The sequence below is a fragment of the Nomascus leucogenys genome, chromosome 6 (genome assembly GCF_006542625.1).
Source record: "Nomascus leucogenys isolate Asia chromosome 6, Asia_NLE_v1, whole genome shotgun sequence".
Lineage (NCBI taxonomy): Eukaryota > Metazoa > Chordata > Mammalia > Primates > Hylobatidae > Nomascus > Nomascus leucogenys.
In genome coordinates this window covers 76,603,991-76,625,648 of record NC_044386.1, presented here as the reverse complement: position 1 = coordinate 76,625,648, position 21,658 = coordinate 76,603,991, and the positions used below count along the sequence as shown (strand labels likewise).

Here is a 21,658-nt window from a genome sequence, read left to right as displayed (position 1 = left end):
CTTTCTCACTTTACCGCTCTGCTAGAACAAGAAAACAGGAACTGGGTGGGAAGTACCTTAGAAGTCATCTAGGCCATGCATTCTGTCTCTCTCTTTTTTTTTTTTCTGGAGACAGGGTCTTGCTCTGTCGCTCAGGCTGGAGTGCAGTGGTGTGATCACAGTAGAACACTTATTCTCAACAGAGGGGTATCACCTCCAAGGAAGCCAAAACTAATTCTCAGCAGGGAGGGTGGAAATCTTAGACATTACAAGATTTGTGACCCTCCAAAACTCAATCTTACCCGACAATCTTATTCCTTAGTGTTGAATTTCTCTCTGAGTATCCTACAAGCAGCACTGATGTGGAGTTCATGGAAGATACATGAAATGTGTGCAAGATCAGTGCTACAAAACTATGGCGAATAGATGACTTGGGTCAACAAATGACCCAAGTATTTTTTGAGCATGTCCTACCTGTGGCAACACAAAATCTCTCTCTCATGAGCCAGTCTGTCTCAATTCCACAGCATATACCAGGAAAGAACAACAAAAGCATACCCAGAGGATTAAAGTCTATGCCATGGTAGGTTGACATTTAAAACCCTAACGAGCAGCTAGAAAAATAAGCAAGTGCACTGATAAGTTTCTATTAGGTTGGTGCAAAAGTGATTGCAGTTTTTGCCATTTCATAGGATACTACTTAGCGTCCTATAACACATCACTTATATACTCTCATACTGCCTGTCTCAAATCTATTTAAAAGAAAATCTGGCCAGGTGCAGTGGCTCAATCCTGTAATCCCAGCACTTTGGGAGGCTGAGGTGGGCTGATCATGAGGTCAGGAGATCGAGACCATTCTGGCTAACAAGGTGAAACCCCATCTCTACTAAAAATACAAAAAATTAGCCAGGCGTGGTGGCAGGTACCTGTAGTCCCAGCCACTCAGGAGGCTGGGGCAGGAGAATGGTGTGAACTCGGGAGGCGGAGCTTGCAGTGAGCCAAGATTGCACCACTGCACTCCAGCCTGGGTGACAGAGCAAGATGACTCCATCTCAAAAAAAAAAACCCTCAAAGGATCACTAGTGGTCAGCAACTATATACAAAGAAATAGGAAAACCTACTAAAAATGAATAAATTTCCAGACACATCTAGCCTACCAAGACTGAACCATGATGAAATCCAAAACCTGAACAAACCAATAACAAATAATGGGATCGAAGTGGTAATAAAAAGTCTCCCAACAAAGAAAAGCCTAGGACCCGATGATTCACTGCAGAATTCTAGCAAACATTAAAGAAGAGCTAATACCAACCTTACCCAAACGATTCCAAAAATAGAGAAGGAGGGAATACTTGCAAACTCATTCTACAAGGCTAGTATTACCCTGATACCAAAATCGAAGATACAAACCAAAAAAGAAAACTACAGGCCAATATCACTGATGAATATTGATGCAAAAATCCTCAATAAAATATTAGCTAACAGAATTCCACAACACATTAAAGTTGGGGCGCAGTGTCCCAGGTTCACTCAACGCTTCCCATTTTCCTCTCTGTGTTGTCTACTTTGCCGTGTTCCCTGGTGGCAGCGGTGGTGGCAATGTTGGTGCATGGGCCTCCCAGGACAAGGAGAAAGTGAATATGCCCTTTTCTTGCCTCCTGCCAGGCATCTGCAGCCTGGCACGAGCTCTGGCCAGGTCTCCAAGCAAGGGACCTGGAGATGTTCTTTTCCAATTTCTGGATTGGTAACTTGAGGCAAATTCTTGGCACTAGAGTCCAAACTAAGAGGAGACTGAATCAGGGGAGTCTGGGCTCCTGAGAGGCAGAGACCTGAAACCGTCTAGAGCGTGTGGGGAGCTGGGTGCATGTTCAGGCCAGTTGCTTCTCTCTGTGCCTCAATGTTCCAGGTACCCTTGGAAGTGCTGAGATGCTAGGAATTCCTGGAGCCTGGCTGCATGGCCTGGCCACCCTGATGTCCTTGTGTTCTCCATGACAGGACAGCAAGGCCGAGGAGAATGGCTCTGACAGCTTCGTGCACTCCATGGACCCACAGCTGGAGCAGCAAATGGAAACCACCCAGAACCTGGTGGACTCCTACATGGCCATTGTCAACAAGACCACGTGGGACCTCATGGTTGGTGTCGCGCCCAAGACCATCATGCACGTCATGATCAACAATGTACATGCACCGCCCCATAGGGGCAGGGGGCTCCTGTGGCACTGGGGATGCAGGTGGCCATGTTGGCCTGGGGGGAGATGCTGAAAAGCCCTATGGGACCAGGTCCAGGGAGGAAGGCACAGTCCAGACCAGAGCTGTCTCATAGAAATATAACGTGGGACTGGGCACAGTGGCCCATGCCTGTAATCCCAGCACTTTGGTAGGCCAAGGCAAGAGGATAGCTTGAGCCCAGGAGTTCGAGACCAGCCTGGGCAACATAGTGAGACCTGGCCTCTACACAAAAATTTTAAAAATAGCTGAGCTTGGTGGTGGCACATGCCTACAGTCCAGCTACTGCAGGCTGATACTGGAGGATCACTTTGAGCCCAACAGGTTGAGGCTGCCGTGAGCGGTGATCTTGCCCACTGTACTCCAGCCTAGTGACAGAGCAAGATCCTATCTCCAAAAAAAATTTTTTTAAACTGAGTACACAGGTGTCCTGGTGGCATGACACATCCTGGGTCCCCTCCCAGATCTGCGACCTTGGACAGGTGACTTTTCCTGTGGACCTCAGTGTCCCTATCTGAGTGAGAAAAGGGCGGTGGGGAGGCAGATCTTTGAGTCTAAGTGGTGGAGAAGCCGCGTCTGAAAAGCCATACTCAGGGCTCCAGGTCCAGCACACAGTCCCAGCAGGGCCCAGCAGGAGGCCAGGGCAGCACAAGCATCAGATCCCAACCTCCTTCCCTCTTTGCCCACTCTCAGACCAAGGAGTTCATCTTCTCAGAGCTGCTGTCCAATTTGTACTCACGTGGGGACCAGAACACACTGAGGGAGGAGTCGACAGAGCAGACACAGCGGCGCAACGAGATGCTGCGCATGCACCACATGCTGAAGGAGGCGCTCGGCATCATCGGTGACATCAACGCGACCACCGTCAGCACGACCCCCAGGGCCTGTGGACGACTCCTGGCTGCAGGTGCAGAGCATCTTTGCCGGATGAAGGAACCAGGGCTGGCCCCCATCTCCCATGGCTGAGCCCGGGGGCTCTTGGAACAGGGTCCATGCCCAAGCTGGCAGACCTGGGTGCTCTCTGGAGCTGTCAGAGAGCTCGTGGTTTATGGTGTAAGGGATGAGAGCCTGGAGGGGGTTGTGTGTGGGGCTGTACTCTGAGGTGGCCAGAGGCCTAGGATAGTCATCCTGGGCACACCATAACTGTTGTGCAGTCTGAGTCATGCTGCCAGGGCAGGGCATCCAGCTCCTAGCCTGGGAGTGCTGAAAGCCAAATCCACTGCAGAGCAGGGGTGATAGTCAGGGTCCCACCTCCTCTATCTGTCGGCAATCCAGTGGTGATCTAGGATAAAACCTTGAGAGTCCCATACACACGGTCAACCCACAACACACCTCACAGGCCAGGCAGGAAACAGAGGCCCCTTCCCTCCCTCCCAGGTACCATCATAGCTGCTAGCGTGTGACTGAAGGCAGGGTCCCTGGCCCCCGTTGAAGCACTACCGCTGGCCAGCAGGCTCACGCACCTTGGCCTGTTGTTCCTAGAGGTCGCCTCTGCTATTCAGCCAAAGGGACCACAGTGCCTGCTGGCCCAGCTGAGCTCCACCCAGCAAGCCCACCCACCTCCCCTGCCATGGACTCTCACTCTTGTGCTTTACCCAGCAGGAAGGGCCCAGCCTCAGCTATGCGACCTGCAACCCCCAACAAGCTGAAACTCCCCTCTTAGACTTATAAGTCTATAGCTAGTGGCATCCAGCTGCCTGCCCTCCCTGCCTCCCCCAGGGACACTTCAGGGGTTCCTGGGCTTTCTGACCACCCAGAGGGGGGCTCCAGTGATCACTCCAGCCATCCATCCCTTTTAGCTTCATCATCCTCGTTCAAACAGTGTTCCTTCTCTATCAGGCCTGGTGGCTGTTGCTTTGGGCTCCCCAAGGCGAGAGGTGGCCCTGGACAAGTGGGTTGGAAGACAGGGTGACCAGAGAAGAGGGAAGCCCAAAGGGGCTGAGCATCAGTCTTAACAGTGGGTGCACTGAATGCCATGGAAGAGGCCAGCATGTGTGGGGTGGGGGTGGCCGCCACAGCCCCCAGGCACTATGTGTGAAGCTCCGGCTCCTCCCTCTGTCTTCCTCCCCTTTCCCTTCCAGCCCCTCTTTTCCAGGAACTTTGCCACACCTGCACCTGCACCCTCCCCTCCCTGGCCCTCCCACAGCTACTGTGGCACACCTGTGCTCTGCACTTGCCTCACCAGCTCTCTGCTCATGTTTCCCCTCCTGTTTTCTCTCTGCTTTCTCTCCAACCACCAGCTGATCAGGTCAGGCAAGTACATCCCCTCCTGAGAGCCCCAAGCCCCCCTTTGACCTCTAAACAGATCCCTCCTCTTCTTGGAGACCTCCCTTTCCAAGTCAGCCTGGGCGACTGTTCTGTGACTTGGCCGTGGCTACCCCAGCCCCAAAGCCAGCCCCCTTCATCTGTGACTTAGTCTGTTGTAGTGGTGAGCTGACACATCCAGGTGTGACCGTTGCTGAAAACTTGTGCCCCCCTCTGTGGTATGCCCCTGCCCTGTTCTAAAAATATCTATAAATACATATATATAAATATATATATATACACACACACACACACACACACACACCTACACAAGGCTGACCGCCTCACCTCTAGCTCTGGGAATCAGTCACCGTGCTGTCCTTTTGGAGTCTTGTGGCCAAACAAGAGAAAGCTATCGCCTGACATTGCTCCTCCAAAGTGTGCCACCTCCAGTGAGCCTCCCTGTCACGCCCGGCCTATGGAGAGCCAGCCCCCCGCCATCCCTCCCACCTCCCCACCAAGCATGGGAGTGCTGTGCAGGCAGCTGTGTGGCCTGACAGTCTCTACCAGTCCTGCTGTCCCTTGGCTGAGAATCAAACCCATTTCTGGATGGCGGGAAGTGTGTCCTCTCCTGACTGTGTTCTCTGTGGAGCTCAGGGGAGGGGAAAGGCCAAGCCATTTCTAGGGTGCTGTTGGGAGTGGTGAAAAGGCCATACCCTTTCCAAGGGATACTTTTCCTGGAAAGCCCCTGGAGCTTAGCTGGCTCTTATCCGGTGAAGCCGGCTCTGGCCACCAGGGGGCAGGGCCATGAACTCAGCCTGGAGGGAGCCTGCAGGGCAGCTGGCACTCTGGAGGGATAGACAGAACAGGCCACCAGCTGCAGACAGGAGAGGGAGGCAAGGGGACAGAACGGAAGACGCCTGGGGTGGGTGGAAGTCAGTGCCTTTAGGTGCTGGTACCTGTCTTCCCGGCCACCGCTAGATCAGGCTTCTAGGCCTGTTGGCTGTCAGGGCCGGACTGCGCCCCATAGGTGCCATGGCAGTCCCCGTGGAATCCCCTAGGCGCCACCATGCAGCATACAGGTAACACGCCTGGAAGGTCCCCAACAGTCTAGCTGGACATGCTCAAGACATTCTGGGGCTCCTTGTTTGGTTCCACAAACTCCAGGACCCAGTGAGGGAAACAGGAACACACCAGGCTGAGCAGTATGGCTAAATCCGTTTATTCCAAAATAAAAAGCAAAATAAACAGGAGTCGCATCACCAGGGAGCCACGACCCCATCCCCGCCTCCTTCCTCCATCCTATGCTAGCAATAAATAAGTTTCCCAGCCACAAATAATTATTAGAACCTCCTCCCCATGTGCCAGCTCCAACCACCGCTAGGTATGATACAGGGGTGGCCCTACCCTCTGGAATATACAAAACCTTACACAGACACAATATGTACACTGTGGAAGGGGGGTCCACCCCAGCAGCCCGTGCCTTTGCCAGATCCACAGTTAGCCCCACTGTCCTGCCTCAGCTACCTCTCTGAATAAGATGGGAGCCCCCCTGAGGGAAAAGTTGCTATGGTGAGTAAGGAGGCCATCAGGCCTCCTCCAAACAAACCAACTCCACCAGCCTCTGGCTCTTTAATAACAATCATCATCATCCAGAAATTTAGGGACTCAGCCCTGGTCAAGGTGGCAAAGGGTCTGTTTTTCTTTCCCCATTAGACAGAGGTCTTATCCTGTTACCCTAATTGTAAAGGGGTGCCTGGGAAGGGGCGGTAGGGACATGGTGGCCGTGGAGATTCCAGCCCCACTTCTCCAGGCTTTGCGGGCAGGGGCCTGCTTTTAATTTTTATTTTAATTCCATGACTTTTTAAAAAAAATTCCATAACTTCTTTTTCATAACTTTTTTTGTAACTTTTCATAAAACTTTTTCTACTTTTTTCCCAAAAGTTTTTTTGCCACAACTTTTTACATTTTTTATCCTATAACTTTTTCACCCCATAACTTTTTTTAATCCCATAACTTTTTTATTTTGTGTTCTTTTAATAAACACTTGCGTAGTTATATGACAATTTTGTAAAAATGAAACACATTGTCTCATGCCAAGCATGCCCAGCATTTGCACAGTATCAATACCTTTAATACTATAGTTTTCAAGAAACGCAAAATAAAATTTTAAGGCAAAAACAACACTTTGAAACAATTTAATAATTTATTACATTACAGTAGCATCACACTAGCAGTCAATAATGGCACTCTAGGGAAAAACATTTCAGTATTTCCATTACACATTCTGTTTACAAGAATTCATAAATTGGTAAAATTCATTCCAAGAAAACTTGCCAAATAAAGCTTTGGACTGGAACTGGCATTTCTTTCTCTGCTTTTCCTTCTCACCTTTTCTTTCTTTTATACTACAGTGTTCATATTTTAAAATGTTTTAACTTATTTCAGAACATTAAGATAGCAGTTACATTTTTTATAGTTACATTATTTTAAAATGGCTCTTCAAGATAAAGTTTTAGAGAAACTTTATTATGGACAGGACTGATTTACATTTTCAAATTTTCTGAAAATCAGCTTTGGTTTTGGAGCTGATATTTTTTCATTTCTGGAAAATCTATCAGGTTTAATCAAATACTTTTGAAATTATTACATACTGCAATCTTTAAATAGGTGTCTTGATTCTTCCTACAGAAATTAAAATGTATTCAGTGGAACCCACGTTTTAAAATTTTATGTTTCTGATGAACTCTAGCCTTTCAATGTTGCCTTCTAAGCAAACTGAAAGCCGCCTTACACTGAATGAGGAAGAGCACAAATACTTGGCTGAATGAGGTATCACAAAAGACGACATGCACTTTGAAGAAAGACTTAAGTTATTGTCATACAATTTCCATTCTTTTTAGCTTTTTCTTAAATATACAACAAATATCTACACAAAGAGTGGTATTTCAGTCAATATAGTAAATTATTTTCCAGACTGACCTTCAGCTTAAATATGCCAGTGTGTGATTTAATCCATAGGCACCTGATGAACACATTATTGTCAGATTGGTTACAGATGCTAAACGCTATCTGAAGGTCATTCCTAGTCACTGATATTTATCAGGGCAAAAGTGAAGTGATTTCAAAGATAAAAGTACCTTTGAAGTAATTTATCAATGTGTTAGATAAACCCAGTTTCAGAATGATAAAAGAAAAAATGTTAGACCAAATAATGTGGCTAATGAACAGTGGTCCGATTTCTAGCCCGAGGGTTTAAAGTGCTCTTAAAGTAACTGTCTTTAAACTGAACTCAAAGAATGCAAAGGCGGCAAGTTCAGAAAATAAAAGGCAAGAACAGGACTTTAGCTGCATTTTAAACCCACGGGCTAGAAATCGTACCACTGTTAATTAGCGCATTATGTGGTCTAACATTTTTTCTTTATCATTCTGAAACTGGGTTTATTTAATACATTGATACATTCATACAATTTGGAAGAGTCAGTTGAAGTCACAAGGACCGAATATTTGCCCTCGTTCAGTGAATGCCGGCAAATCTGTTATTCCATTGGTTAAATCATATTGTTGCTCTCCTGTTAATGTCATAGAAGTATCAGGAGGATGCCAAATGCTAAATATGGAGACGGTCTAGTAACTAGAAATCCCCACCTCACATTATTAGGATGTCGGGAGCACACATACATGTCTCCCTACATCCTAATAATGTGATGTGTTCTGGAACACAGACATTAGAACTTCATGAAGTTTGAACTGTTGAGTCTTTCCCAAGCATCATCAAGTTATGATTTAGGCAATATATGACTGAAATGCATTCATTCATTACACATAGGCACAATCACATAAATGTTACACAAAATATGTCCCTAACTGAAACCGAGAGGTACAAAAACATATTTCACTCTTTGTAAAGAAGTTTGTGAGAAAATATAACTGTGTGATTGTATGGACACGTTTCCTGATAATACATCGAGATTCACAAACTGGATTGCACTGAAGTTTCTAAACATTTTAAGTTTCATAAACTTCTCCTTGATTTTCAAAGATGGTATAATACTGTCTACTAAAACTCCTTTTTGTTTCAACAAGTACTCTCACATGTATTAGTTTATAATAATGTTTCTTATTATTTTTAAAAGTGTTTTCCATTCAAGGAAAAGAAGTAAATTCCTATGTCAGAGTAACCAAGGTGGTTGAAAAATAGGTATTAACCAGAGAGGTCTAGATGGTAAAAATCAATCTTCAAGCCTCAAAGAAGCTCCGTGAACAGAGAGGAATGCCAGGTGTCACACAGCTTTCCTTCACTCTAATTCATTCTTGACTAGAGCCTGTATGCCTGTTCCAGGGACATTTGAACTCATAAAGGATTTCTTATGATCTTCACTAAATACATTAAGAATGCCAACCAGTGCCCTTTTGTGTACTGAGGCATGTAGTCATGTGATTAAAACAGGTAACATGAACTCTGACTTTGAAACGTATTATAGATACAAATGCTCTAAGCTAGGAAATGTTTTCCACATCCACAGTCAATGATGGGAACCTTTCATTCCTCAGAAATAATCCCTTTTTAGGTCTTCGAAAAAGAGTACAACTGCTGCAACTCATGATGCAATATCTTCATGAGCCCAGAGCACATACAAATCCTAAGGCAACCACCAGAATACAGCGTTAATTCTTGGCACCGGAACAGATGAAACACACTCTATCCTGCACATACCTGCCAGAGCAGGCCACTTTCCTCTTCTGTGAGATTTAAAAAGCTCCCCCAAAAGGTTATGAGTCTCATCACCAATACACAGAAAATGGAGGAAAGGCTGTTTCCAGTTCTCGGCCTTTAAACAACTCTAAAGGTCAGTATTCATAGTGGCATATTACAAAGTAATAAACAGTGCACACTTGGGGGCAAACCACATATTGAGCGAATGAAGAGCTCACTGTGATTAAGATTAGATCAAACACTAGCAGAACATAGGCAAATTTTATCTGAATTCTGTAATGAATATACATGCTGCAATAACATTAAAAAAGCATGGCAGCCTATTCCAAACCAACGAGAACAGTTTTGTGCAAAGAGTGGGTCTTTGCGTGTTTGAACTCCCACCACATAAGGGCAAACTCGATATGCATGCTAATGACCTACAATTATGAAATTAAAAAAGAAAAATACTAAAGGATGCCAGAGTGAACATCAGTGAAAGCCACAGAGATCCACTGTCTTTTAACTTTTTACAAATAAACTTAAACTATAAATTAGAAACACAAATAATCATGAGTGGCTCTAACATTCAAATGAACTAAATGAATTGTGTCGGAGATTAACCCCAAAGCTTGGTTTCTTATTTAAAAATTTCTTGGCCAGCTCTTTGATGACGATGATGTTTATCTCCTTCTTCTCGGCAGCCAAGCCCAGCAAAAGAATGGAAGACAGCCATTGCTGCCCAAGCCTGGGTGCTCCTGGTGGTCCCGCACGATTGGCTGTGCAGTAGGGTTGTCATGGGGAGGACCCTCCCTGGCCTCTCCTTGCGCAGAGGAGCTGAGGCTCACCTCACAAAGATCTTTGGAGAGAGGGAGGCAGGGATCTGAGCACAGTGGGAGCCCCCCACTTCCTGCCTGCCCACCCCGCCTGAGGGCTCTACTCACCACCATGCTTGTCTGCAGCCCCAAGCTCCTGAGGGGCTGGGGCTCCTGGACCAGGCTCATCAGCAGGGTTCTGGGGAGCAGCCAGGAATTTTCTGTGCCCATTGTTGTCGTCGACACAGGCCCCGATACCATCTGCTGCAGCTCCAGCAGCTTCACCTGGAGGGAGGGGTGCTCAGCTGTCATGCCACTGCCTGCGCCCACCCTCACACCCACCCCCACCCGCACCCCCACAGAGATGTTGCACACCCTACCTTCATCTCCTCCCTGTCCTGGGCCAGCCTCATGATCTCCTCCTCCCAGTGCCGCATCTTTGGCATGGCCCCCTGGCTCTGTTAAAAGGTGATGGATTTTCCTGCGGGAGGACAGGGCTCAGACACTGGGGCCTCTCTGACGGCCCTGCAGCTCCCCGTGCCGTGCCCTGGCCTCCCACTCACTGATGGCATCTCTTTCGCCAGTACTGGATGAATCGTATTTCTTGTTTCTTCACCAGCTCACTCAGGTCTGCCTTCTCCTCCGGGTGGTCCATAAAGCTGCCCTGGAGCCAAAATATTGTGGTCACATCTCGGCAGTGACCTGCCATCAGGTGGCATTTTCAAGTCATGGAGAAGGCGGAGGTGAGTCCTGGCATGGGCCAGCTTCTCCATGACTTCCTGCAGGGCCCAGTGGGTCTCCCCACTCACAGACTCGCCCCCAGTCTCTGGGGCTGGGACCACTGCCTCTGGCTCCTTCTGGGCCGAGGCCACCGGGTGAGCCAGGCGCTGGCAGCACACCCTCTGCTCTTTCACCTGATCTCGTAACCGTGCCTGCTTCTCCTGGGCACTGGCTCCAGCGGACTTGAAAAATGCCACCTGAGGGCAAGACGTGGGCATTCTTGTAGGGGCATACACAGAAGAAATGGGGCAGAGAGGTGGAGCGCAGCCCCTTCCCTTGGGGCCTCAGAGAGTGCACCTGTTGGTCACAGGTGAAATGGTGTCTGACCACTGGCTCTCGGAAGGGGTGAGGGTCCAGAGAAATCAGAAGGCAGGGAAGTTAAGAGCATAAATGGGGTCTTGGAGGGACCACAGAGGAAGGTGGCAAAATGGGAGCAGGGGGAGTCAGGCTCACCGTGGCCTCCCAGCTCTCCAGGTCCTCTGGGACGCTCGGCATGGGCCGAGGTGCCTCCTCCCCCTCACTGCCCAGATGTTGTCCTCCATCTCCTGTGGGGGGTGGCCAGAGGGGTCCTCAGACAACCCAACGAGGGAGGTACCGTGGGCCCACCTCTACCTCCACCCTCACTGTGTAACCCTGAGCCAGCCCCTCCCCAGAGGGGAATGAGCTGCTGTTCTTTATTTTTACTTTTAAGAATCAAGATCTTGCTATTCTGCCCAGGCACACTCCCACTATTGGTCGATGTGGGAGTTCTGACCTGCTGCCTTTCTGACCTGGGCCAGTTCAGCCATCCTTAGGCAACTTGGTGGCCCCCTGCTCACAGGAGCTCACCACACTGATGCCGAACTTAGTGCAGGCACCCGGTGGGCATAATGACCAGCTGTTCTAAAGGTCTCTTCCAACTCCTCAATCCTATGTTGCTAACAGTCCCCCCTTCCTCCTGGGGCTCTCTCCTCTTCCTCTGAGCGGTCTCCCGTACCTTCCCCAGGGAGAGCCATGAGGCCCAACTGGGCTGTTAGCTGCTGGTTCTGCTGGCTGGCAGCTTCCAGGTGCTCCTAAGGGGCCAGGAAAGAGTGAGAAGGGATGGAGTTTGCCAGGTCATCCCCCTCACGGCCCCATCCTCGCAGCTCCCTCCCCTGGGTCTCCTGCAACTTTTGGTGGGCCATCTCGGCCACCACTTTGCCCCAAGCTTCCTGCTGCTGCAGCTGGTTCATTAGCTGGGTCTGCTGCAGTCACTGCCCGTGCAGCACCTCCTTCTCAGAGGTCAGCTGCTGATAGGTGGCCACCTGCTGCTGATAGGTGGCCATGTACTGCTGCAGGTGACCCAGGTAATGGTCTGGCTGCTGCTGCAGACTCTGAGCCTCTTGGCTCTTCAGCCCCACCTGCAGGAAGACCCTGGGTTTGCGGGCACGTGGTGGCTGGTTTCCAGATTCTGGGCCCATTAATAGGGTAGTGAGGGCACTGTGGGGGCTCTGTCGGCTGCCCAGGCCCCTGTCCCCTTGCTCCAGGCCTAAGTGACTGCCTCGCTTTCCTAGAACCCCATGCCTCCTTCCCCAGCCTCAAATCTCATACCCTCTTCTCATTTAATCCTCAGCACCTCTGTAAGGAAAATGCTAACTTCCTTGTGAAGTTAAAGAAACAGAGACTGGCTGGGCACGGTGGCTCACGCTTGTAATCCCAGCACTTTGGGAGGCCGAGGCGGGCGGATCACAAGGTCAGGAGATCGAGACCACGGTGAAACCCTGTCTCTACTAAAAATACAAAAAAATTAGCCGGGCGTGGTGGCGGGCGCCTGTAGTCCCAGCTACTCGGAGAGGCTGAGGCAAGAGAATGGCGTGAACCCGGGAGGCGGAGCTTGCAGTGAGCCGAGATTGCGCCACTGCACTCCAGCCTGGGCGACAGAGCGAGACTCCATCTCAAAAAAAAAAAAAAAAAAGAAACAGAGACTGAGAGATGCAAAGTACTTGAATGGTGACCAGTGGAATGGAGGCTGGAATCCAGTTTTAATCTAAGGAGACTTTTTGTTTTGTTTTGAGACAAGAGTGTCACTCTGTGGCCCAGGCTGGAGTGCAGTGGTGCAATCTCAGCTCACTGCAACCTCCACCTCCTGGGTTGAAGCAATTCTGGTGCCTCAGCCTCCTGAGTAGGTGGAATTACAGGCACGTGCACCATGACCCGCTAATTTTTTTTTTTTTTTTTGTAATTTTAGTAGAGATGAGGTTTTACCACATTGGCCAGGCTGATCTCAAACTCCCGACCTCAAGTGATTCTCCTGCCTCAGCCTCCCAAAGTGCTGGGATTATAGGCGTGAGCCACAGCGCCTGGCATAAGGAGCCTGTCATACCACTGTCTCTTCCCCTTTGATTGGGGGGCTCCATGCCGCTAGCTGGGATGATGATGTCCAGACCTGGGAGGAGCCCAGGGCTACCCACCTCTAAAAGTCAGAGGGCAGGAAGCAAGAAACAGCCACAGGACTGCCCTGGGGGGTGCTGTGGTCACCAGCCCCCAGGCTGGAGCTGCCTCTTGCCTGGCACTTCCCCTACCTAGAGGCTAGTGCCCGCCTCCCAGCCCTTCTTGGATGGGGTGGAGGTTTCCGTCTCCTTCACCTCATCCAGCTTCTCCTGTAGCTCCTTTACTTGCTGCTCCAACTGCAGCACACTCTTGTTCTCATTGTTCAGGACAGAGAAAAGCAATCAGCAACCACCCACTGCAGCTGGAGACCCCAGAACTTGGTGTCTGCCTCCCATGGCACCAGGAAGGGTGGAGGCAGGTTAGAAAAATCATCCCCTGTCTCCCACAGCCACCTGGTTCACAGGTGCCTTTAGAAATAACATTTCACGTGAGGGCTACACTGCCCCATTTTAGAGGTGGGGAAACAAAGGCCCGGAGGGCTAGGGAGGAGGGCAGGCTCCCCAGCTGGGGCAACGCACCAGCTCCTCGAAGACGCTCTGTGGCTTGGCCAGCTGCTGAAGCCTCTCCTGCTGTTCCTGGAGCCTCTCCTCCTGCTCTCGAAGCGTCTCTTCTTGGACCTGGTTCAGGAGACTTATGCGATGATTCTTTTCGACCTGGGCCTGGAGCTTTCCTGCCACTCTCTCGAGTTGCTTCCTCAGGTGCTGCAGCTCCACCTCAGAGGGCACTGCTGGGGGCTCTCGGGGCAGGGGTTCAGCTGAGAAAGGAAGCAGACAATAAGGGCCTCTGGATTCTCAAACAAAACAAAAACCCTCCTCTTGGTGCACAGCTCCTCTCAGGCTCCCCAAACTTGGCCTTGCTGCTAATGATTCCTTGCACCCGGATGGTAGCCAGTCTTCAAAGCCACTTTCAGATAGAGAGAACTGTGGGTTGCTGACAATGGGCCCCCTTTGCTGATAGGGACACTGAGGCTCATGGAGATGACAAGACTTGCCGTCTCCTGGCACAGACCTCTTCCCCTCTGCCTCCCTCTCCCTTCCGTCCACCCACCTCCCTAGGGCATTCTAAGCCACCCCCACAGCCCTCCGATGCCAGTCCTGCTCCCAGGTCATGCCAGCCCCATCTTACCCATCTGCTTTTTGAGTTTGGACTCCAGCTCCTCTACCTGACGCATATAACGCCTTTTATCGTTCTTCAATATGTTAATCTGCCCAAAGCACAGGGGGAAAGGGCCCTGGAGAGAGGGGCTGGAGGCTGGGCAGGCTCCCATCTCCCTCTCTGCCCCCACTTCCACAAAGCCCAGACCCATGACCACCTCTGGCTGTACTATTCTCATTTTACAGATGCCCAGAAATATCCAGTGACCTATCTAAGGTGGGGTGTCTGAAGGGTCAGATCTCACCTCCTGCGACATTTTTCTTACCCTCTGCTGCCACTTGTCCCTCTCTCCTTCTATTTGATGAGCATATTGATCTCGTTCTAATTGGACTTTGGTCAGCAACTCCTTCAACTGCAAGAATGGGCACAGAAGTTAGGAAGGGCTGTCACTGGTCCTCACCTGCTCCTGGCTACCTGGGGTCATCTTCCTTCCACATCCCTCCCTCTGCAAAACCTCACCCGTGTTAGCTGTGTTTTCAGCCGTGCCTTCTCCTCTTTGGACTGCTGTAACTGCCGCCGGCTAAGTTCTCTACTGCGGCTCCAGAACTGGATGGTGAAGAGTGAGAAGTTTCGATCTGGGGAGCCCGGGACATTCCACACAGTGCCCCTTAAAAGGGCCAGGGCTAGGCTCAATAAACAACTCGGTCAGTAAAGATCAAGGCATTTCCAAGCCCGTAGTCTGGTTTTTAAAAGAACTCAGAAAAGTTGGAAGGGACAGGGAAAGAGATTGAATTTACAGCTGGCTAACAGAGGCCCAGAGAGATCAGATAATATTGCTATTATTAATATTATTATTATTACCACTGTTTGAACATTTATGGAGTGCTTCACCAGGTACGATGCTAGCAATCCCATTTAATCCTCGCAACCACCATAGGAGACAGTTACTATGATCACCTCTATTGTGTAGATGAAAAAACATGGAGTATTTGAGGTTAAGTGCTTGCCTAAGATCACTTAGGTAGAGCTGGGATTTGAACACCCAGTTCTATCTGATTCTCTAAGCCCATTTTTCTTGCTGGGGGTGGGGGCACAGATAGGAAGGGGAAAATTAATCTTTTGTTCACTTTTTGAAACGATGATACATTCGCATAGTCCAAAACTCAGAAGGTACAGAAAGGAAGTTTCTCCCAGCCACCCTGTTGCTCTCTCCTGAATTTTTTATGAACCCTCTCAGACATGTTTTATGTCTATTATCATAGTATGTACACAAACAGGCGCACACACACGCATTTCCCCTCTCTACAGAAATGGTAACACACTAAAGGTACTCTTCTGTACCTTCACAGTACAAGTACCCAATACCCCACCTAGGACTTGCCCAAGACCACAGCCAGGTAAGGGCAGGGCAGGCACTTGGCCTCCGAGCTCTGTGTCCAGTGCTCACTCCCCACAGTGCCCCCCAACTCACCCACGGCAGCTGACTCAGCCCCAGGCTGCCTCTAACAACCATAAACAAGAGCAGCGAGAAATGGCCATGCTGCCTTCTGGGCAGGACACTCCATCCTGCAGAAGGGACCTTTAGGCTCACTCCTCCATCTGTGAAGCCAGGCACCCAGGGGACAGGGCAAGTGGTTGAACTCACACTGATATCCTTCTGTGTGGTGGCAACAGCAGAGAGAGCCCGCTCCAACTCTTCTATGCACTGAAATGAACGTTGCAGGTGGCCTGCCAGATCCTTGGACTCTTCTGCAATGAGAGAGTTGAGATGGGGCCCAAAGGACTCCCCCTGAAGACCTGTCAAAGTGCCAGGTTGCAGGATGACAGGGTGCCCAGATTCCTACCTTCAAAGTGTCTGAGAAGACTTTTTGTGCGACACAGGTCCGTTTGTAATTTCTCTTTTTCTACGTTCAATACGTGGATTTGAACCTTTGGGAGAAAAACCAAGCAAGTGCTGAAAGAGAAGGAAAGAAACATTCTCGGGAGGACAGGAGGAAACTTCACACCCTCCACTCACTTCTAGGCCCCTTTCGGCTTTGTGTCTCCTGTTGGTTTCTTTCTTTTCCTATAGGAAGAGGAAGACTGAGCTCTTACCAGGGGGAGGCAGAGATGGCACAGCAAGAGACATGCCCCCAGAATGCCACCAATGCCCCAGGACAGGCCCACCCACGGGACCAAGTTATGAGAGGCCCTGTGGGGATGGGGTGGAATGTGAGGAGTGAGCCTTCTTCCCCAGGCTGGGAGTGGGTGAGATGAGACTGAGGCCTCTATGTCTGAGTGCCCCCCAAACCCAGCAGTCATGTCGTGAGGAAAGGAAATGACGTTACTTCTTCCAGTTGATGTTCCAGGTCTTTATTCTGTTGTTTCTGTGGGGAGAGTCAAATTAAGATGATGGAGGGTGGCCCCCTCAACTCTATTCCCCAGACCAGGAAGCGATAGGCAGGGGCCAGGAATGGATTTTAAAGGCAAAGTTCTCAGACATAATGGGAACATGAACCGGTAAACTCTCCTCAAGCTCCCAAGGACAGAGGATTTGGGTCTTTGTTGGCTTTTGCCCACAGCCACGGAACTCAAAGTCTGAATCAGGACTCTCTTGAGAGGACAGTAACATAAACCTCCAGAGATGGAGTTTGAGAAAGTCCCCTCCTTCAGGCAGCTTGTGATTTTAAAAAGTGCGTTCATTCAATAAACATTTAATGAGCACATATGGGCCAGGTACGGTTCTTCACAGCAGATATAGGATGGAAAAGGACAGACAGAGCCCTTGGCCCTGAGGTTTCCATTCTAGGGGGCCTTTAAATCTCGGACTCTCAGAGCTAACAGAGACCTTTGATACTCACTACCTCCTCGGGAAACACAAGCCCAAAAAGGAGAGGTGGCTTGTCCAGAATCGAAGATCAAATTAGGGACTGAGTCACAGCAGAAATACAGGGCCCCTGACAACCAGTCAGGGTAGCAATTCCCTGAGAGGCAACAACCCCAGGGCGTGTGTAGCAAGGACTCGAGAAGGGATGTATGGAGAGGAGAGAGTCGGCAAAGAGGGCAGCAAAAGAAAAGCCACGCTGCATGCTCTGGGGTCCCTCCAGGTGAGGCCTGGGCACCCCAGCTCCCTATTTACCCTTGGCACCAGGGGCCTGCAGCTCTTTCTTCAGGGCCCTAAGGGGAAACCAGCCCAGGATTGGCAGCATGGAATCAGGGGACCCCACTGAACTCTTACCAAAGATTTGATGGTGTTCTTCAGTTTATTGATTTCTTCTTGGCATGGGCTCTGAGGCGCATGCAGAGAGGAGGAGGTGGAGCAGGAGTTTGGGGAGAGGTAGAGAGAACAATCATTAGGGCTGGGGTGTGTGGGCTGTCTCAGCTGGCAGAGGAGCACCCAGTCCCCTCTGTGTGAGGAGGTTGGAGGACTGGTCTGCAGGGTCACTGCACCTCCACCCAGAGCCTCTTACCTCCAGATCCTTCAGGGTAGCCGATGATGTAGGGCCCTCCCCGTGGAAACCTGTTGCTGACTACAAGACATGAGAGTGCATATGGAGATGTTCTGTCCCCCTCAGTGTCTGAGCCCTCTGACTTCCTTTCTTCCCCATCAACTGGCAACATTTTTTCTGCCTATCTTGGACCTTTGTCCCATAACTCTGTGCCAACTTCTCTCATGGTTCTTATCTCCCCACCATCCCACCCGGGGGCCCTTTCAATGACTCCTGATGGCAAGTGACTGTTCTCATTGTCCTGGCTTCCCCTTGAGACTGGGGATGAGGAAAATCAAACAGCAATGCTGGGTGTCCTGGGTGTTTACAGCAGGCCATGTACTATGTACTAGGGATTAACATAAAAACAACAATAACAAATCTCATTTAAACTTCACAAATGGAAGTCAAACAATACCACCTCTGTGATACAGATGTAAAAAGAGAGGCCCAAAGAGCTCAAGCAACTTGCCGTTAATCATATCCCTCCCAGATGGAGAGGCAGGATTTAAACCCAGAATTCCTTTTTTTTTTTTTTCTTTGAGACAGAGTCTCGCTCTGTCTCCCAGGCTGGAGTGCAGTGGCACAATCTCGGCTCACTGCAAGCTCTGCCTCCCAGGTTCACGCCATTCTCCTGCCTCAGCTTCCTGAGTAGCTGGGACTACAGGTGCCCGCCACCATGCCTGGAAAATTTCTTTGTATTTTTTAGTACAGACGGGGTTTCACCATGTTAGCCAGGATGGTCTCAATCTCCTGACTTCGTTATCTGCCTGCCTCGGTCTCCCAAAGTGCTGGGATTACAGGCACGAGCCACCACACCCGGCCAAATCCAGAATTCTTAACCACTACCAAACAGTCCATCCACAATTTTAACAATTACCCTCTACTTCCCCTTGGACCCCTGTCCCCAGGAGCCTGGCCAGCCAAGACTCACATCCCCAGGTGACTGGCAACCACAAGAAGTGGCTGTCTCAGGGATACTGCCATTTGTTTTCCTGTTCCTCTTCGCTCCTGCTGTAACTCTAGGGCTGTTTTTCTGCCAATATTTTTTAAACTGTGGGAAAGAAGAGCAGTAATACTCATGAGAACTGTCAGCCCCTACAGCCACATCCTCCTTTACAGTTTTTACAAAATACTCTTATATACCATCTGATTTAATGATACCAACAACAGTACAAGGTGTTGTCACAATCATTTAGTGACTGAGAGGGATTGATATCTTGGCTAGAAAAAAGAAAAAGGCGATACTGGGACTTTGAAACTCAGTCTTCTGACTCCAAGCTCTGAGGTTTTGTGAAGAATCAGCAGCTGCCAGGGGCCAAAACCAGAGGCAGAGGTAGAAAAGTAAACATTAAGTAGGCAGGAACTGTATGCCGTGTGGTTTAGAGTCAGACATTCTCACACGCCTGTTAGTGTGAAGAAGTGCACCAGTACCTCTCAAACTTTTATATCAATGTGTCCTCATGGCAGAAGGCAGGCTTTTTGTTAAATCTGGGAATTTATCAGAAAGAGGACAAACCAAGTCTCATTTCAGAGAAAGTCCGGTATACTCTTAGAAACCTATGTGATTGTCATCCCTAAGTACATTCATGTTTTTTCTCTTGATCTCAAGAGAATCAAGGGAAACTGATGCTTCAGAAAGATGCCCCACATTTATCCTGTGGCACTCAAAGTACCCAAGGTTGAGATAGTATGAGGAAGATTCAAGCTGTCAAGTTCAGTTTCCCAAGATCTATTCCACAGAAGATGAGCAAATCTCACTTCAGAGACCACTGACTGAAGGGCAGTCTGGTCCCAGAACCATGGAGAATTAGAATAGGAGATGGAGAACTGAGAAAAAAATGTTGAAATCTCTCTGGAAAGTAGAAGCCTGGGAGAAAACCAAACCAAACCCATTCTCCCATTGCCACCCAGAGACACTGTCAACGTTTTGAGCTCATGGGGGAAGTGTAGGCTTTTCCCACTGTCAATGTCTATGCTATGGGAGTAAGGCAGCCTGAAACCTCTTGCTTCTAGGTCCCATAATCTCCATTCCCTTTGCAGCTGGAAATTTGTGCTGTGACCAGAGGAATCAGAAATGGGGTGACAACGCTTAGGGGACTGGGTCATAAGATCAAAGGCTGGTCTTGCAGTAATGACAGTTCCTAGGTGGATTGTGACATCACTACATTCCACTCCTCCTGGTCGGGGGGAGGGACCACATCAGCACAATGTCCGAGTTGCTGCTCCACAATGGGGGAGGGAAACACAGGGTTGGGACCCAGCTCCTTGGAGATGCCAGTGCAAAGAGCCCAGGGAGGTCCATCTTGAGGCAGCAGGAGGGGAGGGCAGAGTCTGCAGCAGGGAGCTCCAGGAGTCACCAGCCCAAAGTCACGCAGGGATGACTGGCATGGGCGGAGCCTGAGGATGGGGGACCGAGGTCCTTGGAGACGCGAGCCCAAAGAGACCAGGGAGGTTGAGTTTGGGGCGGCAGGAGGTGAGGGCCCAGTAATGGAGCAGGAATCCCCAGGAGTCACCCACCCAATGTCACCCTGGGGTGATTGGCAAGGGCAGGGACTGGGCTGCTTGCTTAAGGGGCAGGGCCGACTGAGAAGACTTTGGTGGGTGGAGCCCAGAGACGCTGGGGTTGGGGGACCCAGTCCGGTGTGCCTCGGGAGTGGTATGGACTCTGGCAGTGGTCTTGTCATCGGAGGGGATCTGTGGCTGGGTTGAGGGGTGATGACCTGGTGCGTTTTTACCTTTGTCTTGGCTACAGCCAATTTACTCTGTCGAGTTTCTTCTGCCATCGTGGGGTGGGTAGGGAGGTAGGGTTGGGGCCACGTCAGCAAAATCCCAGCAAGCACTAATCAACGCCTCCAGTCACCTACCAGGCAGCTGTGTGACTGAGCCAGAGGTGGCGTAACCAGGGCCCCAGTAGAATGCAGAATAGGGGTGTGGCCGTAATGCTCCAAGCCCATTGGTCAATGACAAAGATGAAAGGGAAAAGGGGTGTGGCTGGGCCCCAGTGTGTCCAGAGGGACCCGTGGCTCACAAGGAAAGCTGCCCATGCAACCACTGCCCCGCCCACTCTGTGAGAGGGGAGGGGCCAGCTTTTGCTTTAAAATATTTAAAAATGTTATGTGTGTATACTTTATATATATATATATATATATATATATGTGTGTGTGTTTCTCTGTATGTGTATCTATGTGTTCCTCCAGAGCTGTCTTCATTACCCAGCTTCTATGCAAGGTCTATGATTTTGGCCTATAGTTTTCATCTTCAAATACAGTAAAAAAATTACCAGTACTACCTTAACTGAGATACAGATCCTATAAAAATGGAAAATCCATAGCATGCTTGATGATTAATGAAGCAAACTATATTATCCAACATTCCAATAAGATAAAATAATCACAATGATTCTCTTTTTTGGAAAAACGTTTATCTTATTCTCCTATGTTATTGTTAAGATTTTTTTTCTTAAACAAGAAACATGTCTAATATCTGTAAAAACACAAAGCTTTTGGGGTGGGTGCAGTGGCTCACACCTGTAATCCCAGCACTTTGGGAGCCCAAGGCGGGTGGATGACCTGAGGTCAGGAGTTCGAGACCAGCCTGGCCAACAGGGTGAAACCCCATCTCTACTAAAAATACAAAAACTAGCCAGGCATGGTGGTGGGTGCCTGTAATCCCAGCTATTCGGGAGGCTGAGGCAGGAGAATCACTTGAACCCAGGAGATGGAGGTTGCAGTGAGCCAAGCTCACACCACTGCACTCCAGCCTGGGTGACAGAGCGAGACTCCATCTCAAAAGAAATAAAATAAAATACAAAGTAAATTTTAAAAGTTTTCAATTTAATAAGCACTCAAAGCTCTTTACCAATTTAAAACAAATACAAGGTCCATTTTTCTAGAATCACTTGGCTTCTCTAAGCCTTGCAAATGAAACTGAATTTCTCACTTGAT

The 21,658-nt window shown here is 49.4% G+C and overlaps 2 protein-coding genes across 4 annotated transcripts; both read right to left on the bottom strand.

Moving 5' to 3' along the window:
* Positions 1-8,540: 8,540 nt before the first annotated feature.
* LOC115835506 (golgin subfamily A member 8S-like) lies at positions 8,541-20,524 on the bottom strand. Of its 3 annotated transcripts, none has more exons than XM_030814476.1 (19): positions 20,450-20,524; positions 18,646-18,765; positions 17,694-17,753; positions 17,462-17,512; positions 16,572-16,610; positions 16,262-16,309; positions 16,089-16,173; positions 15,890-15,993; positions 14,764-14,850; positions 14,549-14,656; positions 14,275-14,353; positions 13,671-13,903; positions 13,344-13,415; positions 11,717-11,792; positions 11,194-11,285; positions 10,524-10,624; positions 10,341-10,441; positions 10,090-10,245; positions 8,541-10,004 (listed from the first exon to the last, which is right to left on the bottom strand). In XM_030814476.1, the coding sequence occupies exons 1-19, from the start codon at positions 20,495-20,497 to the stop codon at positions 9,829-9,831; spliced, it is 1,836 nt and encodes a 611-aa protein (XP_030670336.1). In that variant the 5' UTR covers positions 20,498-20,524; the 3' UTR covers positions 8,541-9,828. The 3 variants fall into 3 exon arrangements, with proteins under 3 accessions (XP_030670336.1, XP_030670334.1, XP_030670335.1); XM_030814474.1 differs by having other exon boundaries at positions 14,764-14,864; positions 15,898-15,993; positions 20,450-20,497; XM_030814475.1 differs by having other exon boundaries at positions 11,194-11,282; positions 14,764-14,864; positions 15,898-15,993; positions 20,450-20,497.
* Positions 19,736-20,398, bottom strand: LOC105739887 (formin-like protein 3). The gene has a single exon (XM_012507147.2). The coding sequence runs from the start codon at positions 20,396-20,398 to the stop codon at positions 19,856-19,858; it is 543 nt and encodes a 180-aa protein (XP_012362601.2). The 3' UTR covers positions 19,736-19,855.
* Positions 20,525-21,658: the final 1,134 nt, after the last annotated feature.

What these genes read in the sequence shown, in the direction of transcription:
- LOC105739887 (XM_012507147.2), bottom strand. Translation starts at nt 20,398, where the DNA reads ATGACAAGACCACTGCCAGAGTCCATACCACTCCCGAGGCACACCGGA.
- LOC115835506 (XM_030814474.1), bottom strand. Translation starts at nt 20,497, where the DNA reads ATGGCAGAAGAAACTCGACAGAGTAAATTGGCTGTAGCCAAGACAAAG. An exon ending in AAGCCGAAAGGGGCCTAGAA is followed by an intron (nt 16,174 to 16,261) that starts GTGAGTGGAGGG and finishes TTTCTCCCAAAG; the next exon opens with GTTCAAATCCACGTATTGAA. An exon ending in CAAACTCAAAAAGCAGATGG is followed by an intron (nt 13,904 to 14,274) that starts GTAAGATGGGGC and finishes TTCCTTTCTCAG; the next exon opens with CTGAACCCCTGCCCCGAGAG.